We start from the raw sequence: 23,842 nt of genomic DNA, 5'->3' as shown, positions 1-23,842 counted from the left end.
TCTTAGGGGAACACGCACAAACACACAAGCACCAGAAGATTCCATCTCTTTCTTTTGCCTGGTGATCACTGTCCTTCTTCTAGAAACACATTCTGGGGAGGCTGGTGCCTTATCGACCAGCTGGACAAAATACACATTATCAATGAGATATATTGAGTCCCTAATCAAGGCACCTGGGCTGGAGCGATAGCACAGCGGGTAGGGCATTCGCCTTACAAGCGGCCAACATGGCCGACCCGAGTTCGATTCCTCCGCCCCTCTCGGAGAGCCCGGCAAGCTACCGAGAGTATTCGATATGCCAGACACAGTAACAACAAAGTCTCCAATGGAGACGTTACTGGGCCCGCTCGAGCAAATCGACGATCAACGGGAGGGCCTTTACCTTTACCTTTACCTTTGCAGCAATCAAGGCACAGTCTTTGAAAAATCTGTTTTGACAAACCAGAGAGATTTCAGGGAACAGAGGATCATGACTGAGGCTGGAGACTTAGAGCTCTCTGGCTCAGTCCTGGCACAGCAAATGGTCCCCAGGTAGGTAGCCTCAGTACCCACTCCTGGGCAGATCTTGGAGCAGCCCTGAACCATTACCAGGAGTGGCTTCACATCCCACCAAACCAAACCCCACATATGTCCGGATCCGAAAGGAGCACAGTAAAGCACATGATTTTAGTACTTTCACTTAGGGTGATTTTAGCCAAAACTGTTCATGCAGAGAGAAGCCCGTGGAGGCAGGAGGTGGGGAGACCCTCGGTAGCTCCCCTATGCCAAGTGGGATTCCAGAGTCATCATGAGTCGTGAGCTGTCACCACATCATTGCAACGGAAGAAGTGTGCGGTCCACAGCTGAAGGGGTGACCCCGGCGACTGCCTGAACCAATATGCATCTGAACCAATATGTGTGACCCTACTTGTAACAGCAGAGGGAGGAGGACAAACATTCTTAAAGGAACCCCCTCTCTGTTGCTTAAAGAATGAATGTGGGGAAAAAAGTAAAACAAATGAACCAGGTACCTTTTCATATAGACTTCTGGCAAAAATCACAGCATTCTGCGAATCGCTTGATCTTACTCAACTCGGAAAATGGCTCAGTGAAACATCAATACAGGCAGAGTCCGTGTCCACATGGACACCACTCCCAGGAACGGCCGAGGCAGCCAATGTGAGGACTAAACTGATGTCATAACAGCTAAACTAAGTTTTAACTAGGCCTACATTTCTGTTCCCCAGAAACTGAACTTGTAATTTCTGGTAAACTCCCAGTTGAGTAACCTGCCCAAAGAAGGAACTGCTAGATCATCTGACTGGTCATGAGGGGTCATTATGTCCATTTTTTGGAACAACCAGAAACTGACAATGAATCGCTGACAACTGTTGCTTGGTCACCCTTATCATAGTGCTTGCTCAACCTTGGAACCTATATAAACTGCTTGTGACTTGGAGTTGGGGTCCTTGTCAAGACTCCACTGCATTGGATGAGACTTGGACCCTAGCTCAGGCTAGCAATAAAATTCCTTTGCTTTTGCATTATTGTGTGTGGAACTGGTCTCTCCAGAGCTGGGGGTCTGAAATTCGGGCACAACACCAACACCAGGGCCAGGGGTCATGTCCTTCTCTGTAGAACTGTCCCTCTCATCGCTCTTCTGGTCACTGGCTTCCTGACCAACCAGCCTGACCTCCCTGCCACTGTCAAGTCTGCATGTGACAGGACTACCCAGCACGTCCTGGGGTTTGAGGCGGAATCTTCCAGAAGGAGACTGCAGCGCAGTTGCCGGGCCCCTGGGAGGAAGATGTTCCCCAGCCTCAGGGTAATGGGAAGATACTTGGAAATGGAGAGATTCCCGCCTCAGGGCTTCCTGCTGGACGAGCTCAGTGTCCACAGTGTCCCAGGAAGTGACCAGAACTCGGTCAGCGGCAGGGGATCTGGCTGGCGGCACAGAGGGCGGCTCACGGGGGCAGACTCTGAGACCGCAGCAGAGGGAGTCGGGCTTGCTGTCCCAGCAAGGGGTTGCGGCCCATGCAGCTGGTGATGCCCCATTGAGACCTACTTTCTGGACCCCAGAACCAGGCCCCGCTTCCAAGCCAGCATTGGCGGGAGGATGTGAGCTCTGACTGCTCTCCTCTTTCCCAGAGGAGAGGACAGCCTTGCCCAGGCCCCCTGCACACCCACCCCATAGGGCCTCTATCCTCAGCTCCTCCTTATACCTTCTATTCTGCGACTCCCCACAATGGGCCCTGAACAGCACCCCAAGAGATGTGCATATGAACCCCAAGAAGATCCTGCACCAGGCTGGACCCTCAGCGCTGGCCAGGGCACCCAGGAGTATGCTCCGTGCCGGAAGCTTCCCCTGGAGTCTGGGCTGCCTGCACGGGAGACACCATTTTCAGGTGCCCAGAGTGTGATTTATCTGCCCTGGCATGAGTCGCCCACCTGGGAGACAGAGTGGGAACGCCCCGGTGGGCACACCTCACCTGATCCTGCGCTTTCTTTTTCTTCTTCTTCTTGCCCCAGCAGCCGGAACTCTCAGCGTCCTTGCCGTTGGCTTCTCCGCACAGCAGTCCATCCAGCTCATCCGTGCCCGTGTGCTGTCCCTGAGGCGTTTCTGCTGCCAGCCGGTACGAGAGGTTCCTTAAAATGCACACACAGTTTTCAACGGTCTGGAGAACCCCAAAAAAACAAACAAAAACAAAAGGAGACAGAGGATCCGTGAATAAAAACTAACTGGCATGCCTCCCCCCAGAAACGCCACCGCCATCCACAGATGCTCCCGGGGGGGTGTCCAGCTGCTGCCTCCTCCGGACGCCCTCCATAGCCAGGGCGGGAATCATTCTGAGTGCAGAGTCTCGAAGACCCTTCCCTCCTTGGCCCACTAAAGCAATGACTTCTGTTCCCCTCCTTCCCCAGGAAACCGCTTCTTGGCCACTGGGACCGTACAAGCCGCCGTTACTTGGAACAAGTTGGGATGAGAACCATCTGTGAGTCTGAAAGAGCCCAGGGCGGCCAGAGGGCCCAGCCACCAGCCTCCTACAGAGCTCTGCTGGGCTCAGAATCCAGAATAGACACAACCAGTGGATGTGACATCTACCCTCCACCAGGCGCCTTCTGGGGTGCAAACAAGGGTGCTTCAGGTGAACCAGGGGCTCATCTAAGGCACACGTATCTCCATATGACTGATATGTGTGTGTGTGGACTAATTTCATTTTATTTGGTAAAAATTTCACTAAAGCAACACCATTTGTAAAGATATTCAGAGTTGAGTTGTTTAGACACACTGTGTTCCAACCCCATCCCAACACCAGCATCAACTTCTCTCCACCAGGGTTTGCCAGGTTCCCTGAGGCCCACCCTCCAGTCCCTTTCAGCCCCCTCCACCTTGGTAGACAAATTTCCAAGTTTGCCTGTTGAAGTTTGGCTCTCAGGCTCTGGGTATTGTTGACTCTGGTACAGATATTTGACCCTTCCCCACTCCTTGGAACCGTGTCCTCGGATGCCCCTGGCCCTTGACCCCTGGTGTCTTCTCCCCTTCTGGTTGTCTTTCCTTTCACATGGCTGGGCTGGGCTGGATCCCCTACACTGTAGAGCTCTTCCCTGGTGGGACGGCAGGTCTCTGGCAGGCTCTATGTCTTATCAGCGCCTCCTCCATTGCGGTGAAGAACTAGCTTCTATCAGGCAATCATAATGGCAGAACCCGGTGGAGTCTGGGACTGGAGCACAGAGAGTGACGAGCAGTCTCCCGGGCCTCTGTCCCCAATGCTGTCCACAGCTCCTCTCTGGCATGTGTGAGTCAGTTGAGGGATGGGAACGTGGGGTTGCAAGAGGGAATGAAGGTTGCTAAATGCCAGCCCTTCACGGGTAGGGGGGTAGTTTTCAGGATGACCCAGGATCGATCATGCAAACAGCAAGGTCTGGAACTGAGGACGGGAGGCAGGAGGACTTGAGCACAGGGATGTGAGAAGAAAGTGGTCCAGGCTCTGAGGCTGCGGGAAGGAGGCCACAAGCCAATGGATGTGTGAGACCCAGGAGCTGGCACAGGGCAGACACAGGAGCTCCGCAGACACCCCAGAGGAAGGCAGCCCCATCGAAACGACGATGACCTCTAAGACCTGCCACACAGGAAGACCATAACTCTGTGTGCTTCTGGTTTGGGCGTCACCCCAGCAGGACTCAGGACTTCCCCTGGGCTCTGTGCTCAGGGATTGCCCCTGCCAGTGGCAGGGATTGAACCTGCATCCGCTGCGTGACAGGGCAGAACCTTACCCATCTCACTGTCTCTGCCACTAGTAATCCGGTTGTTTTCTAGACTCCATCCTTGTGGCTATTTGTGTCGGGAACGACAGACAGAAATACAGCCTCTGAGAGCCTGGCATACGGCAGTGCTGTAAGGGGCCTGAGACGGGTGGAGCAAGAACAGCGTGGATGTCCAGGACCCGTGGCCAGAACTGGGCTCTCGCACCACTTCCATTCCGACCACGGAACGAGCTGTGTGTTCCCCGGCAAAGGGCTGCGTTCACACCCCGTGCTTGCCATGGTGCCCCTCTCCCAGTGCCACAGCACCCAAGAGACTACCTCAGCTAGGAATTGGAGGGGGCGGGGTTCCCCAAGCATCTGGCCCATGCATCATCCTTCTGATCATCATCCCGGCTTGGAGGACTCAAAGGGAGCGACTGAGAAGGAAGCTCCCTGTGGGCTGAGAGGACAGAATGACAGTGGCAATGCTGAGCTGAGGTCTGACTGCCACTCACTGACCATTCTGCCTGGCATCGCTCAGTCACCCTTGATGGCTCAGCATAGACACTGGCCAGGGCAGGCCACCTGGTTCTTACAGATGAAGGGGACGCCCTTGAGAGCTGCTGGAACGGACACCAGGTGGCACCACCTCTCCTGGTCCTGGACTGGAACTGGAGCCAGGTGTGGGGTTCAGGGTGGGGGTCGGAGGGTGACCAGGGTTTAGTTCTAGCTTGATGTCATTGACTGCTGGGGTGGTGTAAAAATCCACACAGAAAACAGTCATTTTCCAGGATCTGTCCCTGGAGACTTGGCCCTTCTAGAACTTTCCTTGTCAGTGTTTCAAGGTTTGATGGGCTGCTAATCCCATAAGCTTTGAGCCAAGCTTATTTTTCTATATTAGGCATCATTGTGGTGGCAAAGAAAAGGCCCCCAGCATGATTCCAGAGAAGCAGATGCCGGCCTAAAAGGGAGGAACGTCTCGCTGTGAGGGACATGCGTGGACCAGGGCACAGTGACCCCGCTTCAGCACCAAGGGGTGCTGCTTACATCACCGAGACTCAGAATAGACTCCTTGAGGGCTGTTCTCCCTCCCCAGGGGCTGGCTCCAGGCCGCCATCTCTGTTCATCAAAACAACCACAGGGGGAAAACCTGCAGAGGAGGGTCGAACTGTGTGCATCTACCCGAGGAGAAGCAGAAGGGAAGAAGAATTTGGGATGAAGGAAAAGCAGAAGAGGAGAAAGAAGGGAAAGGTGAAGGGACAGAAGGAAAAGAAGCGGCACAAGACGTACTCCAGGGGGACAGATGAGGCTTTGGGGGTTCAACTCTCCTTTATCTAAACTTCTAGCAGCCTGGTCTGGTTTGAGAAGGGACAGTTTAGAAGCCTGTGTCTGAACCCCGGACGCAGTGCTCGGGCTTACGCGAGACACACCTGTTGGGACTCAGCCAACTGCCATTGCTAAAGTCTGAGATTTCAGCTGCTCAAATCCCGGGGGGGGGCTGGGGACCCCCAGGGCCACCCTAGAAATGCTCAGGGGCCTCCAGGGCTATCGTACCTCATGATCCCAGGGAAGAAGCTGGCTCAGGGGATTGCAACGTAGACGCCCTAGCTCCTCTATGCCTCTCTGAGCCTTGAGTGCTTTTTGCTGAAGGGCCGGAAAAAAAAAAAAGGAAAAGTCCTTTGGGACCCCGAAGAAGGCATGTGGCAGCGTGGGGCTTTGCTCTGACATCTGCTGCTGTTGGCAGCAGTTTCTCCAGCTACTCTGAGTCACCAGGGTGATTCTGATTCGATTAGAAAGGGCTCATTTGAAAGAGGTGCATGACACCGCCAGGTGATATGTTTGTTCCCGCCAACGAACTGTCCCAATCACAGGGCCAAGCTGAGAGCTGGGGAGGGGTCCACACTCTGTTATTCTGGACTCTGTCAGCCTTAAAGGGGATATGCTTCCTTCCTTTCTTCTCCAATTTGTCATCGGGCAAGCTTAGAAGTAGTTGAGCAGTAGGGGCAGAGTGGAAAATTTGGTGCCGGTAATAACTAGGTAAAACTCCACAGCACGTTCTGGCTGGCAGAGCAGTGCAAAACTAGTTGATCAGCTTCGATTCTGTCAATACTTAGCATGGTCCTCCTGAGGCAATGTTGGGGTCACCGGGGTATGTCTTCTCTTCAGCACTGGTGGAGAAACTGCAGAGCAAGACTCCCCCAAGCTGCTTCAGATGGAGCCTAATATTCTGTCCACATCTGCTCTTAGAATGCATGCACTGATGACAGACTTGGGGTCTGAGTGACTCCAATTCCCAGACAACCCCAATTCACCCATCTGTAGAACCAACAGACAATTCAAATGATTTCCAGAGCCTGATCCAGAAAGAAATCCCACACAGAGGATGAACCAGCTAGTGGTCCTCCTGTGGACTGCTATGGAGTTCGCCCATGAGCTCCTCCCAAACCACCCTCTTCCACACTTGCCTTGCCCCCTTCATTTCATAACCCCGCTTAGTCCCAGGATTAGAGAGACAGATTTGAGCTTGGCCTCCCGTCTCCCTGGGCTAATGAAACACTTCATTTCCTCAGAATCCAGTGCCTTGGGCTCCACAGGAAGTGAACTCCTGTTGGGTTACCAGAGCTCTGCCCTGACTCAAGCTCAGGGCTTGTGTCAGGTCAGTAGACAGGGAAGATTCGATGAGCCACAGTTCCAGTGATCCCATTGTTCACTTCCAGGGGAAAGTGTGAATATGAAGAGAGAGTCTCTCCAAGAGATTTAGGAATCTAGTCCTGGGGGCACATCAGGTACCAAGATGCCCGGGTCTGCCACATGCTGGTCTAGAACCAGGCTCCCGAAGGCTAGCTGACCTCCTAGCGGGGACATGGAACTCAGCCAGGCAAGAAGAGGGCACAGAGAAGCTGGAGTGATAGCACAGTGGGTAGGGCATTTGCCTTGCATGTAGCTGACCCAGGTTCAATTTTCAGCATCCCATATTGTCCTCCGAGCACCGCCAGGAGTAATTCCTGAGTCAGATCCAGGAGTAACCCCTATGCATCGCCAGGTGTGACTCAAAAAGAAAAAATAAAATAAAATAAAAGAAGTGGGAACGGACTCTTATTTTCAACAAGACCCAGCAGAATGAAAGCTCTCCATACCTATTACAGTAAGAGCTTTAATGTCCCACTGCCTTAGTCTTATCACTGCATATTAAGACAGATCCACAGCCCATGGCTTGAGTAGATTGCATTCTGTAGCTCTTTAAAATACCATGTGTCTCTGATGTTAATAGGCCCCCTGGAATCCTCAAGGCATATAGAATGGTCATTTCTGGAGGGACCTAATTTTCCTGTCAATGAAATTAAAAGGTCTACCATGGTCATCAAGGGTGCTGACAAGAGGGGAGGATTAAGTCTTTCCTCTGTTATTTTCCATCTCTGAAGATGATAACACAGTGACTGGATGGATGGGCTGTTACTGCGGGACCATGACAGGTCAGCAAAGAGTGTTTGTGATTGGAGCAAACCAGTACTCCAAGGGGTGGGGTCCCAGCAGACTCCGTGGCTACTGAGTGGAGCCCTGAAGCATGTATCAATTTCTACATTTCTCTGCCACCATAATAGGCGACCAGGGTTAAGAAGCATTATGCGGAGCTGGAGTGATAGCACAGTGGGTAGGGCGTTTGCCTTGGACACGACCAATTCAGGTTTGATTCCCAGTATCCCATATGGTCCTCCAAGCACCACCAGGAGCAATTCCTTAGTGCATGAGCTCACACCCCTGAGCGTCACCAGGTGAGATCCAAAAAAGCAAAAAAAAAAAAAAAAAAAAAAAAAAAAGCATTATGCTATATCAGCTCTCATAGCAATGAGTAACCCTGTGAATAAAATAACTCTAATTTACCTGAATTTACAATGAAACTATATGATTCCTTCTTGCCTGAGAGAGTCCCTTTTAACTCTACACCTACGAAGGCGCATTCTTGATCCATGATGTGTATAAAATCGCCTGATCCACCTCTATGCCTGTTCTGTCTTTGCCCTTTAAGGGTGGGCTATGCCTGGCAGTGCTCAGGGATTACTCCTGGCTCTGTCCTCAGGGATCACATGGAGTGGGTTTAGGAGATCCTACAGAGAGCTGGGGGATGTGCCAGGGTTGGCCACATGCAAGGCAAATGTCCTACCTGCTGTATTATCTCTCAGCCCACCATCAACTTTTAAAAGTAGAAACGGAAGAGGCAGAATTTAACATCCACACTCAGAGGGTCGCAATGGACTTTAGGTTCCTGTCAGGGGCTTGATAGGAAGTCTGGTGAAGACTCAGTAGTGAAAGGGGGGCAAGGCTGTGGCTTGCAGTCGGGGCCCATGTGCCATCCACTGGACCCTGTCGGGGCTGCAGACATAGCCTTTGGTTACAATGAGGTGTGGCAGATGCGACTGGCCTCTTGGGGGCAGAAGCCAGGGATGCTGTTGGCATATCCAGTGCAGGGGGCCTAGAATGGCCCCACCACAAAGCACTGCTGGCTGCAAATGCCAACTGAGCAGCTCCTGAGAAACTCTTACTGAGGGATCACATTTATCTCTTATGCATGATTTTAAAAGTAGAGTGGGCCGGAGTGAAAGAACAGCAGGGAGGGCTCTTGCTTTGCACACAGCCAACCTGGGATCAATCTCTGGCATCCCATATGGTCCTCTGAGCACAGCCAGGGGTAATTCCTGAGTGCAGACTGGTCAGGAGTAACCCCTGGCATCACCGGGTGTGGCCCCCAAACAAAAACAAAAATATTAAAAGCAAAGGTTCTGCCTGCATTTCTAGCAAGACATTATGAAAACACACACATTTAGGCTTAGAGTGAATCCAGACTAATCCAGTGACAAACTGAGGCAAAATGAAATACGTCGAAAGCTGGAAAAGCACACCCATTCCATCTGGACTAGCGAACACACACTAGCGTGTTGAACACACACTCAATGGATGCAACAGGCCAATAGCTTCTTGATGACATTTCAACAGCACCCCCTGTAATTCCACGGGGCATTTCAATTGGCATTTTAGGTAATGAGCAGTTGTGATGCAGCCGAGTTATGAGAACACAGACTTAGTCAATTTTCATGTGGCTTAAATATTTTCCTATTGGCAGTGGATTCTGTAAAACCCAAGAAATGGAGGACGTGTGCAAACTCAGGCATTCACGCGTGACCCCTGAGGTATGTGTTGCTCAGAACGACCCTAACTTTTATTCATTACTCTGTAGCTCGGGGTCTCTTCCTAGGCTCCGATGGGAAGCTCCACGGAGCTAAACGCTGAGTGCACACACAGACATCAGATCCCGGAGAGCAAAAGCACATGCCCCGTCTCGGTTCGCCCTGGTGTGTATTTCGCTTCGAAGAAGCTCTTTGGTGGCCAAACCAACCAACCTTGCTATCGATCTCGCTGCTCCCCAGCGCGGACTGGATCACGTACAGCAGCGCATCCGTCAGTCCTTCGCACTCCCGCATCCTCCTGCGGGCCTCCTCTCCTGCTGAACTGACATTCCTGCAAAGCAAAGCCACACCCGTTAGCATCCGCGCCTCATGCCACCCCAGAACCTTCTTCTCATCCAGTGCCTCCCCAGGCTCAGAAGGAAGCTGGTCGCGTGCATTTTCTGAACCACCAGTTTTGCTAGGTAGGGGTGGCTGAAAGAAAGGCACCCAAGAATTAGGAGAGTTCTGGAATCCCACTCTGGAAACAGAGCACGTCTGCTTATGAATGCATCAGCTCTGAAGCCCTGCAGCCTCACAAGCAGGAGTCTCTGGAAACTTCTGTAAAATTTCCTTCACTTACAGCCAGCAAGTGGATCAGAAGCCCGCTGAGTCAAAGGCGGCTGTGTCTGGGAAGTCTGAACTTCTAAAACACAGAGCTTCCAACGTGCTGAAACATGAGCGATCTCATTTCAACAGTCATAAAAAAATAAATCTCCCACCAGAAGAAAACTGTCAGAAATATATTCACAGAACACAGGGGCTTCTGTGAAAATCTGGCCACCGAGCTGCTTGTGGTATCTCCTTTTTTTTTTGGTTTTGGGGGGTACTTGGGGACTCCTGCTGGTTCCATGCTCAGGGTCAGTTCAACTGTCCTTGAGGGAACGGTATAGTGGCAGGGGCAGAATATGAACTAGCTCCCAGGGCGTCTTTCCACGGAAGGGCCACATTCCTTCCTGGACCATGAGGTGGTGAGCTCGAGCCCCGGGGCTGTCTGCTAGAGGGCAATGAGCTGGGAAATGGGTCCTGGTGGCTGTACAGCTGGCCAGGGAGCCTCCTAGTCCAATGGGACTCTTCGAGATGCTTCTCTGGTCCCATCACCCGGGCATATCGTTTCTACTCAGGGAAGGACTTGGGTCCACTAGACAATTTCTGCAATCACTGACTTCCAGACAGTGAGTGCAACATACAGAAGGTAAGTTCACAGATGATCAGAGAACATATGCAAGGGTGTGGGAAGCGGCAACTAGTGGGCTTCCATGTGTTGGCTGGCCCCTGCAGGGCTGCTGGACAGTGTGTCAAAGAAACTTGACAGGCGCCACCCTGGGTTCCTGGAGGAGCAGCTCATGGGCACATTTGGTGCAGCTGAGGCTGTGGTGGAGCACTTGGCTGGGGCTGGCTACACTCCTTGCTGGCTGCGTGCGGCCAACCCTGGGAACCTGTGGGTGCCTGGACAGGACCAACAGAGGGATACGGACAACCAGTCTGGAAGGCACATGGAGGTCACCGTACTACAGTTTCTTGCACCTGCTCCGTGAGACTGCATTTCACTTGGGAGATGAAGAAACTCAGTCTCAAAGAGGTGGTCTGAGGCCATGCTAAATTTTGGGAGGAGCAAATCCCTACTCTGTAAGATGGGGTCCAGGCTCAGGGGCCCACGGTTTTGTTGAAGATTCAAATGGCATGAACCAAAAGCCTCAACACACTGTCTTGATTTGCAGGTCTGCAGTTGTTTTAGCACTATTCACATAGCCAGACCAGGGAGCAACCCAAGTGTGCTCAAGAGCAGACGGCGGGATAAGGACATGATGGTACATCTACAGAGCGGAAAACTGCTGGGCTAGAAGAGAGGCAAGCACACAACTTAGCGCTAGAGGATGAATCTAAAAAGTATTAAGTATCATGATGAGCGAATTCAGCCAGGAGAGAAACAGATACAGAATCAGCTCTCTCACGTGTGGGGTATGAAATTAAAAAAGAAAAAAGAAGAAAGAAAGAAACAGGGACTAACAAACGGTTGAAGACGACAATTATAAGTAGTCTCTGAGACAATGGTGGAGGGTACTGGGCCCTCTGGTGGAGGGTATGGAACTGGAATGTTGTATGCATGAAACTCAATCATGAGAAGAAAAGCAAATCACGGTGCTTCAAATATATACACACATCTAGGAATAATTTTTAGAAAGGCTTCAAGCTCAGGTGCTGCCTTGCACAAATGTCTTCTCTGATACTTGAAAAGTTCTGTAAGATGTGTTTAAGTAGGACCTGTAAGAACTCTACTGTAACACAGAGAAAGGCTATTCACTTCAGGCTAGGTGTTCGGGGTTCTGCTCATTTTCAAATAGGAACGCAATTCCTCAGTTCCTTGGATTCCTGGTTATTAAATTATGGTCATGTAACTAACTGTGGGGTCACATAAAGATCTCAAAAATGGGTTTTAATTTGTTTATGATTTATCACCTGAAAATATCTGGATACTTATTTATATACCTGTATAACTGAAGCCAGCAGTAGGGCATTTGCCTTACAAGCGGCCAACATGGCCGACCCGAGTTCGATTCCTCTGCCCCTCTCAGAGAGCCCGGCAAGCTACCGAGAGTATCTCACCCACATGGCAGAGCCTGGCAAGCTACCTGTGACGTACTCGATATGCCAAACACAGTAACAACAATTCTCATGATGGAGATGTTACTGGGCCCACTCGAGCAAATCGATGAACAATGGGAGGACCGTGACCGTGATCATAACTGAAGCACTATAGCACTGTCCTCCCCCCATTGTTCATTGATTTGCTTGAGCGGGCACCAGTAACTTGTTGTTACTACTTTTGGCATATTGAAAACCACACGGGGAGTTTGCAAGGCTCTGCCATGTGGGAGGAATACTTTTGGTAGCTTGCCGGGCTCTCTGAGGGGGACGGAGGAATCGAACTCAGGTCAACCATGTGTAAGGCAAATGCCCTACTTGCTGTGCTATCACTTCAGCCCTATGATAATTAAAATTTCTCAGGTGATTAGGATCCAGAAGAAGAAAAAAGTTAAGAAGGCCTGCCTTAAATAATAACACGGGGGAAATATTGATAGCATTTTGTCAGTGTGCGTGTGTGCATGCATGTGTGTGTGCCTGTGTGTGCATGTGTGTGTGCATATGTGTGCATGCATGTGCGTGTATGCACGTGCATGTGTGCGTGCATGTGTACACATGCATGTGTGCATGCATGTGTGTGTGGGTGTGTGTGTGCGCGTGCCCACACTGAGGATCAAACCAAGGTCTCAGTCCTGCCCTGGTTTCTCTGCTGAGCCACACCTTGGGCCTCAGCGACAATATCTCATGTAACGTGTACCCATTCTGCTTTTGCCAGTCACTAACTGCTTTTGACAGGGTGTCTGGGAGACGAAGTTGTGATCTTCAGATAGGGGAAAAGTGTGCACAGGTCTTATTCCAGATGAGAAGGAGGGCTTGGCTATGAGGATATCCCCACATTTCCTCCTTGAGGCTGGCTCTATTGAACTTGGAGCTGCTTCTAACAGCCCCTTAAAGTCCCTAAAAGCTCCCGCTGGCCCTCTTGGGCCAGAAGAATGTTGGGGGCGTGCATGCTGGAGCCTGACCTTTCTGTCTATCCCGGGCTTTGCTTCCAAAGGAGGAAGATGGGGTTTTAATGAGTGCATCTGGGGGTCTCTCACACCCCCTCACCTGATCCCCTTCTGCCCCAACCTGTGGGCACTCTGGTCCACCCTTGGGGCACTTCCTGCTGGGGCAGCTGCCTCTGGAGTCTAAGTGTTCAGGCTGATTTGGAAATGCCTTCCCAGGAAAGACTTTGATTTCCCAGGATACCCAGTGAGGGGGCCGCCCCGTGGGAAAGATCAGGACCAACTGGGTCAAGATTACAGGATGGCCAGGTTGATCAGAGCATCTCCCCTTATTCAACTTCCTGCTTGGTTTCAGTCTAGTCTCCAACACTTGAAGTGGTATTAGCTGTTGACTTAGACTGAGATACACGTGGAGGAATGGACAGAACTGGCAGGGAAGGTACAAGGACACCGCCCACCCCAACCCCTGTTGGCAGAGAGAAGGAACAAAGAAGATACTTTTGGGTCTGCAGGTACAATGAGGCTCAGAGTGTGCATCTTATTTTGTTGTTATTATTTTTGCCTTCCCCCACCTGTAAGTGGTGCCATGAGGGCTTGTGGGCTCCGCCAAGAGATTCTCAACCAACAGGGCTATTGGTTCAATGACAGGACCTGAGAATATAATGAGCCTTAGGTCCTGAGTTCGATTCCTCCGCCCCTCTCGGAGAGCCCGGCAAGCTACCGAGAGTATTCGATATGCCAGACACAGTAACAACAAAGTCTCCAATGGAGACGTTACTGGGCCCGCTCGAGCAAATCGACGACCAACGGGAGGGCCTTTACCTTTACCTTTACCTTAGGTCCTGAGATGCCAGGAACATGTGGGCCCAGGGATCAACTGGTGGTTGGCTGCAGGCGGGGCACACAATCTCCGCATACCATCCCTCTCACCTCAGTATCTTTCGATGATCTCCCCCTCCCCGTGTTCTTCATTGCCCAACAGTGTCCCAGAAGCTCTGTGCTTGGGTTTCTACTCTCAACCAAGTACTTAACAACTTCCTGTAGGGAAAGGACCTTGGGTTTTTCACTCGGAGGAAAAAAAGAGCATCCTTCTCCCCTACTCGAACTGAAAATGAATGGGACTTGCATGGACCTCTGTGGAAACAAACACCTGCTGGCAGCTTGTGTGTTGGCCAGAGAACAGTTAGCTGTGATTATGGTTCTAGGTAAGTGTCCAACAACAGATGAGGGCAGCATTCAAAGCTGCCCCTCCCCTTGTACTTAACTCATCTGCTCGCCCTGAGCAAGATCTGTTTCTGGAGTGGCTAGAAATGGGTGAGGCAGAATTTGAAGCACAGACATGATGTTATAGGAAATACTTGCAGTTTATTTGCAAAACGCACCCAAATGTTATAATATTGACTCCAAAACAATAATCTTCACAGTGTGGACTGAATTATCAGTTGGGAGGTCAACTGAAAATTTCTGCTTAGACTAGAAGCTATGCTGCTTCATCTAATTGATAAAAATTGCAACTCAATCGATTTTTATATCTTAATTAAAAGATATAAAAATCTCTTAATAATCTCTTCTACCCAAATAGCCGAACTTCTTTATCTCCCCTATCTTCAAGTGCTGCTGGCCATCTCCTTTCTGAGCTAGTAGTTACTAATGTAAGACACATTTGGGGCCAGGGAGATGGTTTGAGGGGCTGAAGTTCAGGCTTTGCATGTAGGATTCCTGGGCTTATTCCCTAACACCACACGGTCCCCTGAGCACTGCGAGGAGTCACCTCCCCAAGCCTCATCAGATGTGCCCCCCAAATCAGGAAAGACCTTATTTTATATGTCTCCCCTCGCAATGGCCAGAGATGGGGGAATATATTGTGAAGACAACCACAGGATGATATTTTTAGTGATGAATATACTGGAAATCAGCCTCACCCAAGTTCCCTTTTGCTTGGCTCTCTGAGCCACTATTAATAACCACCACTGATTTTCATACTGGAATGACTTAGCCTAACCTTATCTATCTTCAGGAGGATCTCCTGAAAGGGAGAGAGCTTGGGATTTGTAGCACATCTGCCTGAGGGCCCAAAACATTCTTGGGGACTCAACATTATGTGCTCAGATCTTTGCTGAGTCAGAATCCACCTGCAATCCAACTGAATTCTGTGTGCCATGTCTGCCTCTGCCTTAAGAAGCCTTTGCTCTACCTGCTGGCACTCAGGGGGCTTCTGGTCCCCTCCCTCCTCACGGCCTCAGGCTCCAGCTTCTTCCAGGACACTTGTGACAGGTGGTGGTCAAGCAGGGCTCCAGCCCATGATTCGTTTTGCTGCCTGCCTGTCCCCTGCTCTGTGCTACAGAGGTCAGTTGAGGAGTCGGGGCAGTCCTCACGTTGGGGGGTTGGGTGTGGGGAGATCACTGGCTTTTTGCCCTCATGCCTTCTCAAGTAAGTTGTACTCCTCCTCCTGAATAAAAGCGCTCTTTTGTCTTTTTTTCATGACTGTACTTAGTGATCAAATTCATTCATTGAGTGACTCTGGCTATGCTACCTAAAAATACATCACAGTCCATCATTTTAAAAATGACATTCCCGATGGCCAAGCAGATTGTGTCTAACTCTAAGCTGCCATTGATATGCTCAAAGCGAGGTCGAGCTACACTGCTGTGGAGGTGTGACAGGTTCTGTTGTGTGCACCGTGTGGGGACACACTAAGGAGAAAGGGGGACAGAGAATCACTGTTCCTCTAAGCCACCATCTTGGCTGGACACTCTCTCCCCACTCAAGTTGTAGATCAGAATGAAGAGAAAATCTGGGCTCGACAGAGGAACTCACAGGCAGACCGCCAGGCCTGACGCTCCTGAGCCCACTCTCACACCATCGGCCTGACGCTGGCAGCAGTAAGAATCTGGGAACCAGTCTCCTCTGGCAATGATTCTGGAAGCATCGAGAGAGTGGACACATGGGGCTGGAGTGACAGCACAGTGTGTAGGGCGTTTGCCTTGCATGCGGCGGACCCAGGTTTGATTCCTAGCATCCCATATGATACTCTGAGCACTGCCAAGAGTAACTCCTGAGTGTCGAGTCAGGAGTAACTCCTAAGCATTGCCGGGTATGACCCAAAAACCAAAAAAAAAAAAACAAAAAAAAAAGTGTGGGGCTGGAGCGATAGCACAGCGGCTAGGACATTTGCCTTGCACATGGTCTACCCGGGTTCAATTCCCAGTAGCCCTTATGGTCCCTTGAGCATCACCAGGAGTAAATACTGCATGAAAACACCGGGTATGACCTTAAAAAAAAAGTGGACGCAGCTGGAAATGGAGGGAGGAGTGACCACATACCACTAACTCTGTGAAGGTGGGCATCAGTTGTTAGTTTGAGGGCAGCAAGTCATGGGAACTCCCAGCGCCCTTAGGATGTGAGGACACAAGTGACATCATAGGCATGCTTCATCAGAGCCAATTTCATGTGAGTCCAGGGGAGGACACACCTCCAAATGTGATGTGCAAATTTTAAGGCCACTTTTGGGGCTCTGGGACTGAGGACTTGCATGGGGTAGGTGGCAGGGGCATGTGGATAAGAAGCCCTGGCGAGAGGCTACAGTCCGCTCGGAGATGGAACTTGCTTTCTGCTTCTATGCATTCTGCCCATACTCTGGGCAGCTCAGCACCTAGGCTGTGATCAAACTGATCAAATTCACAGATGTCGTCCAGACCACTGCACCGGAGGCTGGGTGGCTCCCACTTTCCCAAGCCCCTTCCCAATGGAAAAGGCTCCCTCAAAACTCAGTGTCCAGTGTTCAGCGTCCAGCCAGGGAGTACCCCACAGTGTGTGGGTGTGGATGTGTGGGCGGGGGGGGGAGGGGACGAGCATGCTCTGTTGTCAGGGCAAGAACTAGGCAAAACCAGCAGAAAAACCTCACTGCTGCCTAATCGATGACTATAGAGCAAAGGGCAACCCCTGGGATCTACATCAACTCTGAGACCTGATCTGAAACACCAGCCCCAGTACTCAGCTGGGATAAGCCCCAACTCGAGTCCCGAGGGCTGAGTTGCTTGAACGGCAGCTACCTTCTTGCCCTCTGCATGCTGAAAGCTGATGCTTGATTAGTCAAGCTAGAATGATTTTCAGAGGAATCAAAGCCCCATGTTTTGATATTTTTTTCTTTTTTGGGTTACACACAGCAATGCTCTGGGGTTACTCCTGGCTCTGCGCTCAGGAATTACTCCTGGCACTGCATGGGGGACCCTATGGGATGCCAGGGGTTGAACTCGGGTGGGCAACTTGCAAGGCAAATGCCCTACCTCTTGTGCTATCTCTCTGGTCCCATGTTTTGATTTTTGAGGCTTTTGAAAGATGAGCACTGTCCTGCTCTGTGAATTACTGTGACACACCTACTTTCTCCCCCCAATGAAGAGGATTTCTGGATTAATAAGCAATGACTTGGTAACTGCATTGCTGAGGGGTGGGGACAGAATGCTTCAGTGGCCAACAGTCCAGCTTCCAACCAGGGCTGGCAGGGGACCTCTCCTCAGTGACAAGCTCAGGACGCTCCCACCCAGCCCCATAAAAGTGAATCGACTGGCAGACAGCGGTGCAGAGGTGGATGAGCACCCACTCCCTTTACTGACCAGTTCCCACTGCAGCACCGCCCCCAAAGGCTGCTCGCAGCACTAGGGAATGGGCTGTGTCCACCCACATGCTTCCCAGGCAGCCGGGGGTAGAACCAGCTACATCTGTATGCAAAGGTGCCCGGTGACTGCCTGCCTACTCTACTGACAGAGTGAAATGCCCCAGAAAACGTCTGCTTAGAGTTCCTGTTGGGCTAAATTACCAAGAAATCACCAGCGTGAAGAGGGGTATGGAGTGGCTGCGAGGGTCAGTGTGAAGCTCAGGGTACCCGGGGTCCTCTGTGCTCCAGACTCTCACTGGCTCTCGCAATGAGAAGAGGCTCCCCCGGGGGTTCCGGCTGGCATGCTGTGCGCTCGGCGCTCCTGCTGGGCACATCTCAGTCCCTGGGATTGCCCCTCCCATACGCTGGCTTCACAAATGCCGAAAAGATTACATGACATGTGTACGTGTGCATATCTGCATGTACAGGCAGTGTGCATGTGCACAAGCGTGAGCATGTGTGGATGCGTGCACATGTGTGGATGTGTGTACATGTGTAGGTGTGTGAGCATATATGGATGTATGGATGTGTGTATGTGTGTGTATTGTGTACCTATGTGGATGTGTGTTCTTTGTACAGTGCTGACTCAAACAAAGTGCTTCTCATGTTGGTAAACCCTCCTCTCTGGTCTGGTCCCTGTGCTTCTCACCAAGGGTCCTGGGCCAGGAGATGATACACTGGTTAGGGTTTGTTCCCTGCCATCCCATGTCCCCTCCAGCATCATTGGGTGCAGCCATGGTGGCCTGGGCGTCCCCAACACACCCTCAAGGCCTGGCTCGGAGCAGACAGCCTGCCAAGGTGGGACTCTCGGGCTTCCTGAGCACTGCCTAGAAGGACCACATCCTCCTCCCTCTCCAACACACACAAGGAAACAAAACCAAGAACCACCACCACCAGGCTGGGGGCTCCCCACTGCCCCCAACCCACACACACACATCCTGCCAGCACTTCTAGCATTTCCGGGAAAGACGACGGGGCCCAGAATGAGTGAGCAGCAACCAAAGGAAGACAGAGTGGTCAACGCGCAAATGAGCTCCTCCAGTGAGTCCAAACCAGTGCTCTCTCCCTGTCCGGCTACAGCAGATTATTTCTGGAACTTACTATCACCTTGAAGCTGAGCCTGAGAATACCCAGCACACAGTCACATGCCAGCAATATGTCAAATGGAAGCACGGTCCTCTCTGGATGCAGCAGGTGACTTCCAACTCGGGAAGCAGCCCAGCTAAGGGGCGCAGAATGATCCCAAGGCCACAGGACGCTGGGGTTCTTGAGTCCTCCGCCTTCCCAGAAGCCAGAGAGCCAAGTTAATGAAGGGATTATAGGTAATTGGCTACTTGCCTTCTAAATGTCAGATTGTGGGTTGGAAGACTTTCAAGAGTTGGCATTATGTTCTGGATTATTAATAGCTATTATTAAAACAACCCTCCCGACATGCATTTCAATTCATCACCTAATTCCCCATGTGCAGTCATGTAATCTTGCAATTTATTTACTTGCAGGGAAATTTGAACAAATCGTACTTCAAAGACTGATTAAAGCTGGAGATCCGTGGTTAGTAACGGCCGTTAATCTAGCCAAGCTCTGCTGGAACTGGCTCTCTCGCTCCTACGAACACTCTGCTCACTCACCGCGACCCGCTGGGCACCAGTGACCACCAAGACCCAGGCAGGGCTTTCTGACTCTGGGTTTGCAAACCTGCTGCTGCTTCTGCCCCTCCCCCCACTTTAGGGGTGGGGGGTGGAGGCCGCACTCTGCTGTTCTCGGGGCTTGGCAAGGCTCAGGGGACATATGTGACGCTGGGGATCAAGCCCAGGTTTTGTGTGGGCAAGGCAAGCACCATATCCACCCTATTATCTCTCCAGCCCTGGTTCCATCTCCCCATTGGCTCTGGGCAATACTCAGCCCCTCCCCCAATCTGGATTTCTTTGGAAGATATTCATTTCTTTGATCATTTTGTATTTTGGCGGTCACACCTGGAGGTGGTTGGGGTTGACTCCTGGCTCCATGCTCATCCCACACACATGAGCTGCTGGGATTCGAACCAAGACAGGTGGCCTTAGCTCTGTGCTCTCTCCTGGGCCCTGTGTGTTTATGTGTATTCTCACGGTGGGGCTGCAGCTGCTGGCTTTTCCTGGAATGAGAGCTGCCTCTTTCCTCTCGCCCCTGTGCAGGGTGAAGGGTGGGAAGGGTCATTGCACCCGGCAGGGAAGGGGAGCAGGAAACAGCGCTGCTCTCGGTTCCTGCTCAGTCGGGCCCCCGCTGCCGTTCTTTTGTTTTGTCCTCTTACATTTCTTCCTTGGTTTGTTCCTTTCTTCATTTGTTCCTTATGGTTTTTCAAGTTCAGACCAAAAAAAAATTCCTAATAAAACCAGACCCTGGATCAAAAATTCTTAAACTTCAGGTCTGGCTGGGAAGCAAGTGACTAAAAGGAAAACTCCCTTTCCTTTGAGTTCTTAGACACCGGCTTTCTCTCCTAACTGCTCTCTCAGGAGCCCAGAGGGGCTGGTGGACTCTCACTGGGGCCAACAGCTGGATCCAGAACTGCAAAAACCTGGTCTCGCATTCATGTGTCCAGAGATTATCTCGCTGAAACACGGCCCAAAGCTGGCCAAATTTAAATTAAAATTCGGTGTTTGCTGGCCTCCCTCCCCTGGTATTAGGAAGGAAAGGTATCGTGAAAGAAACAGAAGAGGGAGAGAAATAACTGAACCACGGTTATGGTTTGCAGAGGAGAGAAATACACAGAAAACAGTAATTTTGGTTATTCTATTTTCTGAAATGGAGATAAGCTTACACTAAATCAAATTATGAAAATTTATTTAACAATTTCTGAAAAATATCTTCCTTCCTTCCTTCCTTCCTTCCTTCCTTCCTTCCTTCCTTCCTTCCTTCCTCTTTCTTTCTCTCTCTCTCTCTCTCTCTCTCTCTCTCTCTCTCCACATCCAACTGTGTCCAGGGCTTAATGCCAGCTCTGCACTCAGGGATTACCACGCGGTCAGCGGGCCTGGGGGACCATAGGTGATGCTGGGTAGGTTGGATGTGCAGGGCAAAGCAAGTGCAGGGCAGGGTGAGCAGGGCAAGGCCCACTGTACTCTTGCTCTGGCCCTGAAAAGTCTTATTAGGAGAAAAGAGTTGGCTTGATAGCTTTTAAAGTTTAAGTACTGGATTTAACTGCAATTGAGGAATGAGACTGAGACAGTCAGTATGAGCAGACACGAAGCCTTTGCATGATAACCACCAGAACAACAACTCTTTCACAGTCTGCTCTGTTGCAGTCCAAGGGTGGCTCCTCCGTCTTGATGAAGGAGAAGAATTTGGAAACTGGTCTCAGCCCCTGGGCAAGGCCACTCAACACTAGCCAGACCCCTAAGGGGCTTTGGAATGAAGCTGGGGTACTCTGTGGTGTGCTGATTTCAAGGCAGGGAAAGGTCCTGGGTTATCCTGCTGGACGCAAGTTCCCGTAAAAGCAGACTCCAGGAGCATGCTGCCCTTAATGAAAGAAGAGATCATTTTTGTTTTGGGAACATGCCCACTAGTGCTTAGGGATCATTCCTGTTGGTGCTTAGGGGATCATTTGTGGTGCAGGGGAATCAAAGCTAGGAAAGCTACAGGCAAGGCAAGAGCCTTAATCTCTGGGCTATCTCTCTGGCCTCCAAGGAGCACCAGTCTTGAGAGGTGGGGAGGAAAGAGAGACATAGGTGCATTTGCAGGATGAAGGAAGGAAGCCAGGGAAAGGCATGTATTCTAGCAACTGAGCATAACACGAAATCACAGACAGTAAGGCAATGAGACTCCCAGTTTACAAAGGCAGGGAGCTAAATTTGATCTATAGCCAGAGCCAGCCAGGAAGCGCCCTGACCTAAGTCTTAATTATGTTTTGGGGGGTTATGATGGCTTACAAACTGTTATCAATTTTATAGCAGTGCAAATGCTCATTGGGAAGCAAGAAAAAGCCCACATAGAAAGTCGAACTGCACCGATTAAGAAGCTTGACAAAAACCAACAGGAAGAACTCAAAGCAAGAAGGAAAGAAATCATAAAACTTAGAGCAGAAATTAACAAAGCGGAAATTAAGAAATCAACCCCCAAAGCATCAAGGAAACCAAGAGCTAGTTCTCTGAGAGACAAACAATACTGAAAAACCAATAACATGTCTCACAAAGGAAGCATGAAAAACCCGGAAAGCCAATCCAACATAAAAAGGGAGATGTCACAACAAAGGCCACAGAAATTCAAAGGATGATCAGGGATTACCTGAAAAATAGTGAAAATGATGAAATATAACTGGAAAACCTTGAAGAAATGAATACATTCCTGGATTCCTACAACCTTCCAAGGTCTGATAAAGAAGTTTTTGGTTTGGGTTTAGATAAGAGACCACCCTTACACAGGCTCGTGGGCTAACTCCAGCTCAGAGCTGAGACGTCACTCCCGTTGGCACTCAGGGGACCCGGTGGTGCCAGGAATTGAACCTGAAGACTCCAAGGAGAGAAATCAGCCATCTCCCCAGACTGCCACACACACAGTTTCTGGTCTGAAATGTGTGTTTCTCCAACCCAACACTTTTAAAAGAATTTGTTAAGGCAATCACTCATTAGACACATACACACATACACTCACACACACATTCTCTCTCACCAGAGTATTTCCAAAACCATTCATCTGAACTTTTCTGTGAAAGTATTTCAAAATGAGATAAACCTTCCTGAATCTTCCAATCTGGGCATTTTCAATGTACAGGAGGAGGAACGGAGCAGAGTTTGGAGGGTTCGATGCCACCCATGGCTACAGTGGTGAGTTTTTCAGCATGGTGATAGTAACCCAGCTGGGACAGCAGTAAGGAGCCACTGAGGATCATGCCACAAAGCACTCTGCTTCCTCATCCATTCTCACCCCAAGTGAGTGCTGGCACCTCACGCCTTCTCATCATTGGCTACGGCCCTCATGTCATGATTTTGACGGTGAGCAAGGGCTGATTGATTTAAAAACCTGCACCCATGAGGCTGCAGAAACAGTATAGGGCTAGTACATGTAACAATCCTGGTTTGATCCCCAGAACCACATATGATTCCCTGAGCACCATTAGGAGTGATCCCTGAGTACAGAGCCAGGAATCATCCCCAAGCACAGCCAGGTATTGCTCCCCCAGACAAAGAAAATCTAAACTGACATGAAAACGCACCTTTAATCAACCTGGGGGGAGTCACTGTTAGAGTAAGCAGACATAGAAAGGAAAGGCGGCAGCCCCCACAGCGTCTTCCCTTCCTTCCCCTGCCCCCCAACTGCACCCCTATTGCCTGAGCAGGAGTCTTCCTCACCCTGTCATTCATTACAGTTCTCAGATCTTGGGCACCAATGACTGCGGGAAAATGTCAAGGCACCCAGACACCGTGGAAATAATCTAGGAAACAATCTAAAAGGGTGAGGACTTTTCTGAAACTCAATTACTCTTATTTTCAATCTCTGTGTGTTAAAAGGAAAGGCTTCAGAGATCTGAACATCAGTAAAGCAAAACGGTGCAGAAAAGACAGAGTGGGTAGGCAAGTTTTTGTACAAAGAGAAAAAGAAAGAGCCCTTTGTAGGATACAAGTTCACTCGTGAGGAGGCCAGTGGAGCCAGAATCCAAATAATCCAGAATTTCCTTAAAATTCTCCAAGACGCAAAGAGCATTTTAATTCTTATCACAAATTACTCACCTTAGACTATTTTTGGGCTGGAGTGATAGCATAGCAGGTAGGGCATTTGCCTTGCAAATGGCTGACCCGGGTTCGATTCCTCCGTCCCTCTCAGAGAGCCTGGCAACCTCCCTGTGATGTATTCGATATGCCAAAAACAGTAACAAGTCTCACAACGGAGATGTTACTGGTGCCTGCTCGAGTGAATCAATGAACAATGGGAGGACAGTGCTACAGTGCTACAGACTATTTTTAATAGAATGTATAAGTGATAGCACAGCTGGTAAGGTGTTTGTCTTGCATGTGGCCGACCTGTGTTCGATTCCTCCACCCCTCTGAGAGAGCCCGGCAAACTACTGAGAGTGTCTTGCCTGCACAGCAAAACCTGGCAAGCTACCCATGACGTATTTGATATGCCAAACACGGTAACAAATCTCACAATGGAGACTGGGCCTGCTCAAGCAGATCAATGAACAATGG

At 50.4% G+C, this 23,842-nt stretch overlaps 1 protein-coding gene across 8 annotated transcripts in view; it reads right to left on the bottom strand.

Moving 5' to 3' along the window:
* CTNND2 (catenin delta 2) overlaps positions 1-23,842 on the bottom strand; it is a 958,285-nt gene that overhangs the window by 126,504 nt on the left and 807,939 nt on the right. For all 8 annotated transcript variants that reach the window (XM_056109040.1, XM_056109043.1, XM_056109042.1 and 5 more), the window contains 2 exons: positions 9,621-9,738; positions 2,469-2,654 (listed from right to left, as the gene is read on the bottom strand). In XM_056109040.1, coding sequence (XP_055965015.1) covers positions 2,469-2,654; positions 9,621-9,738 — 304 coding nt within the window. The remainder of the gene's footprint in view (positions 1-2,468; positions 2,655-9,620; positions 9,739-23,842) is intronic.

The sequence above is a fragment of the Sorex fumeus genome, unplaced genomic scaffold, assembly GCF_029834395.1.
Source record: "Sorex fumeus unplaced genomic scaffold, SorFum_2.1 ptg000264l, whole genome shotgun sequence".
NCBI lineage: Eukaryota > Metazoa > Chordata > Mammalia > Eulipotyphla > Soricidae > Sorex > Sorex fumeus.
This window is presented reverse-complemented; position numbering and strand designations above follow the sequence as displayed.